Source organism: Empidonax traillii, unplaced genomic scaffold, assembly GCF_003031625.1.
Source record: "Empidonax traillii isolate 1590-97213 ecotype Southwest subspecies unplaced genomic scaffold, ASM303162v1 scaffold448:size1359114, whole genome shotgun sequence".
Classification (NCBI taxonomy): Eukaryota; Metazoa; Chordata; class Aves; order Passeriformes; family Tyrannidae; genus Empidonax; species Empidonax traillii.
The window spans coordinates 575,326-578,838 of record NW_020955641.1 but is presented as its reverse complement, the minus strand read 5'-3'; the positions used below and the strand labels follow the sequence as shown (position 1 = coordinate 578,838).

Genomic DNA, 3,513 nt, shown 5'->3' with positions numbered 1-3,513 from the left:
TCGATCTGAACGAGCTTTTTCACAGATCTCATTTTCACTCGCCAAGAATCACATGGTTTAATACCTGGAGGTATTTAAAAGCTGTGTAGATGTGACACTTGGGGACATGGTTTAGTGGTGGCCTTGGCAGTGCAGGGGGAACAGTTGGAATCAATGCTCTTGGAGGGCTTTTTCAACCTTAACAATTCTATAGTTCTACATGCTGGTAAAGAAGAACTTGAAATCCTTAGGACTATCACAGCAGTAGGTTATGGGAGCACACCTCATATAAAGATGGTCCAAAAAAGGAAGTTCAAGCGAACCTTATCTCACAGAAATGTCAATATTAGTCTGTGGCACATAAGTTGCTCAGAATTAAAACAAACATTCACCTCATCGTTAGGAACTAGAAACCTGCCCTTGGCTGGAGTAAAACAGATCATGTCCTGAATGAAATGAGGAGCCCAACGCAAACCAAAACCAAGAGTTTTGAGATTTACAAACCAAAAGCAAATTCTGTTCCCAGATTTAGTCAACTCTAAATCTGAAAGCACATCCCATCTACACTGGCATTAAGAGCACAGAGAAATCAGACACAGCCCAGCTTACTTTGTCAACACCCATTCGTTTAAAACCTGCTTGTAGAACCTTGAAGTTTTGAATGTACTCATGTTCCAATTTTGCTTGAAACTTCACTTTCTTGAGTGCTACAGAACCTGGGAAGAGCATGTCCATGAACTGACAGTATGCAGCACCTGCCAAAAGGAAAAGAACACAAATCCTGGGGTCAATTAAGTCAGCTCAGCTCACTAACCTTCACAAATTACTTTGCAGTTAGATCAGCAAACTGACCTGACTCACTCCTCAGCTACACAAGCCCTTAAAGGCAACAAAGGCAAGAAAACAGGAAGCTTCAGTCTCCTTTTTTGTGCAGCATGGCCGTAGATAAGCTTATGGGAACTGCAGAACCAAACTTTTGGGCTCATTACTTGAACTCTTATGACTAAGAGCAATCCTGCCTCCACAGTTCAAAGGTAAAAAGAAAAATCCAGTGAGTAATTTGACTTTCCTTTCTTCGTGGATATCAGTACAGATCTGAGATGTTACATGTGTCCAACAGGCATGTAATCTCCTCTTAACAACACTAATGGCACTAAACCAGAAAAAGCATAATTCCAAAAATTGTATTTCACCATTATCCAAATAGTGATACATTTACTTCCTACAAATAGAACCTATACACAATTCAAGGTGCCCTCCAAGATAAAAGGCCAATTAAGCTGGATTATATTTAAAACAGGCCTTAATCAAAGAATGGAAATAAGATAGTGTTTCTATTAATTTTAAATCCTTCGTGTCCTCTAATTCAGCTCTTGTTGTAATAAGAGCAAGAGAGGGATTCAGTTCAGCCACAAAGAGCAGATAATCACCTCCAAAAATTAGGTTTTGTAGAATATACACACAGAGTAAAAAAAAGATATTTTTACACTAGATCCTCACTCTGAAGTGATGATACACAAGCATGTGCCACTGAAAACATCAGCACAACATCTGGAGCATTATTTTCCTACCAGCATGAATGAATTAAGGAGTAATGGGAACCCTAACCTAAACCATCAAACAGCTACACAACAAGCTTTTGGGAGCTATCTGAAAGCCAAGAAGTAATATATAACAGCATTGCCCTAAACTACTCTATTCATCTCAACCACATCCTATAATAGTTCACTTTCCCCTAGGATGTTCTGCAGGGGTTCCCACTTTCACCTGCTACCAGAAGACTGACATCATCCACAGGTGCAAATTTAAAAAAAAAACCAAAAACAAACCAACAAAACCCAACACCAAAAAAAACAACTCTTGTTGTTTGCTCTCCACTGTCTCTCAGTTCACTTGCTGCAGAACTCCAATCCCAACTCAAACACAGAGGACTTGCCAGAGACCAGGGGTTTGCTCACTACTGGCAGTCTGAGAGATAAGCATGATCAAAAGAGGGATCACAGCATAAGCCAAAGGTCATCTTTTGTGCATTTATGCAACCTCAAACTGTTGCTGTTACTACTGCCCTTGCCAAAGGCAGCAAAGCAAGCTTGGGAACTCCTGCTTCCCCAGGACTATGACAGCAAAAGCCACTTCATACCTGCCGAGGCACAAAGCATTTCTGCAGACACAGGAAAGGGACGTTAGTCAGCGTGCACATCAACAGCCCTCAGTCCTTCCCTCAAAACAGGTGAGCTGAAATTCTGCAGGGCCAGCACTAATTACCCTCACTTCAACAGCACAGGGCTCTCACAGCATTCAACACTCACACCAGTGCACAACCTCTCTGCTGTGCAAATCAACACTGCACACAGCAGGGTTTTAACCTGCCTCTCTGAAAGCAGACAGTGCTGATCACTTCCTTCTGTGGCTGTAGATCTTCAGTTCCTTCACCCTTACAGCTTCTTCTCCATCATCACACCAGACAAAAGCCACCACAAACATCTGCTCAGATGTCCACCTCGAGTCCCCTGCCACCCTGCAATCTTTAGGATTGTGTTTTCCAGGCTGTAGCAACAGTCCCAAACTTATTTTAAATTTATTCCTCCCTTTATTCCCATGAGCAACACCTTAAGTCAAAGTCACTGTATGAGCTACACTTCCATTTTTCACTGAGTGCCTGTTGCAGCTACCCAAATTATCTCGTACTCAGGCTGCATTTTTAGCCTTGGGTTTTTTTCAGCTCTACAGACTATTATCTTTTATTCATTCCTACAAACCTCCTCCTTCCACACTCGCCTCCCTACTATGACACTTGTCTCCACTTCCGTACTACAACAACTTCCCCTTTTCTGCCTATAACTGTACGTGAATTTCAGCTGTGCTGAAGTCGGCTCAAGATGTGTTGACACAGGCTGACGTGCCCTGGGACCAGAAGGAGTTGCAGAACTCCTGCAGGTGACCCCACAAGTCACCAGTTTGCCTTCCTCACACTCCAGTGCTCTTCCACAAGAAATCGCGGTTGTTTTTGCTAGTTGTTCAGACATACTCTACCCATTGAGACTAAATGCTTAATTCCTCATGGGAAAGCACCCTCTTCCTCAGTCTCTTTTTCACATTATAGCCCATTCCTTACAGCACCTATGCTGTAGTGAGTCAGGAGAGCGTGCCTTTTCATTACACTGACATTATTAACAACCACTTCAATAACACTCCAACCATAACTGGCTCATAACGCTGACCACGGATCTGTTCACACCAGGAACTAAGCCAGGAGCAGGGCTACAGCAGGGCAGCACAGAGGGCTCCCACTGCACAGCTGCACCTCTGCAGAACCAGGGTGCACATCCCATTCGTGACTCTATTTGGGACACCGATCCCTCACCTGAGCACAGCTGTTCGATCTTGGTCAGCGTCAGCTGCAGAGACTCATTGATCCACGCCAGCATGTCATGTCGGCTCAAGTTATCGCTGGTCACTGAAGTAGAATACACATTCACTGCCATTTTCTGAAAGACACAACCAGAGGTGTGAGTGCCGCAGGCGCCGGGCCCC

At 43.7% G+C, this 3,513-nt stretch overlaps 1 protein-coding gene across 1 annotated transcript in view; it reads right to left on the bottom strand.

Moving 5' to 3' along the window:
* Positions 1-3,513, bottom strand: part of MAPRE1 (microtubule associated protein RP/EB family member 1) — an 11,153-nt gene that overhangs the window by 6,442 nt on the left and 1,198 nt on the right. Inside the window, exons 2-3 of the mRNA XM_027894977.1 lie at positions 3,344-3,467; positions 589-734 (exon numbers count right to left, since the gene is read on the bottom strand). Of these exons, the coding sequence (XP_027750778.1) occupies positions 589-734; positions 3,344-3,464 (267 nt within the window). The 5' untranslated portion in view covers positions 3,465-3,467. The remainder of the gene's footprint in view (positions 1-588; positions 735-3,343; positions 3,468-3,513) is intronic.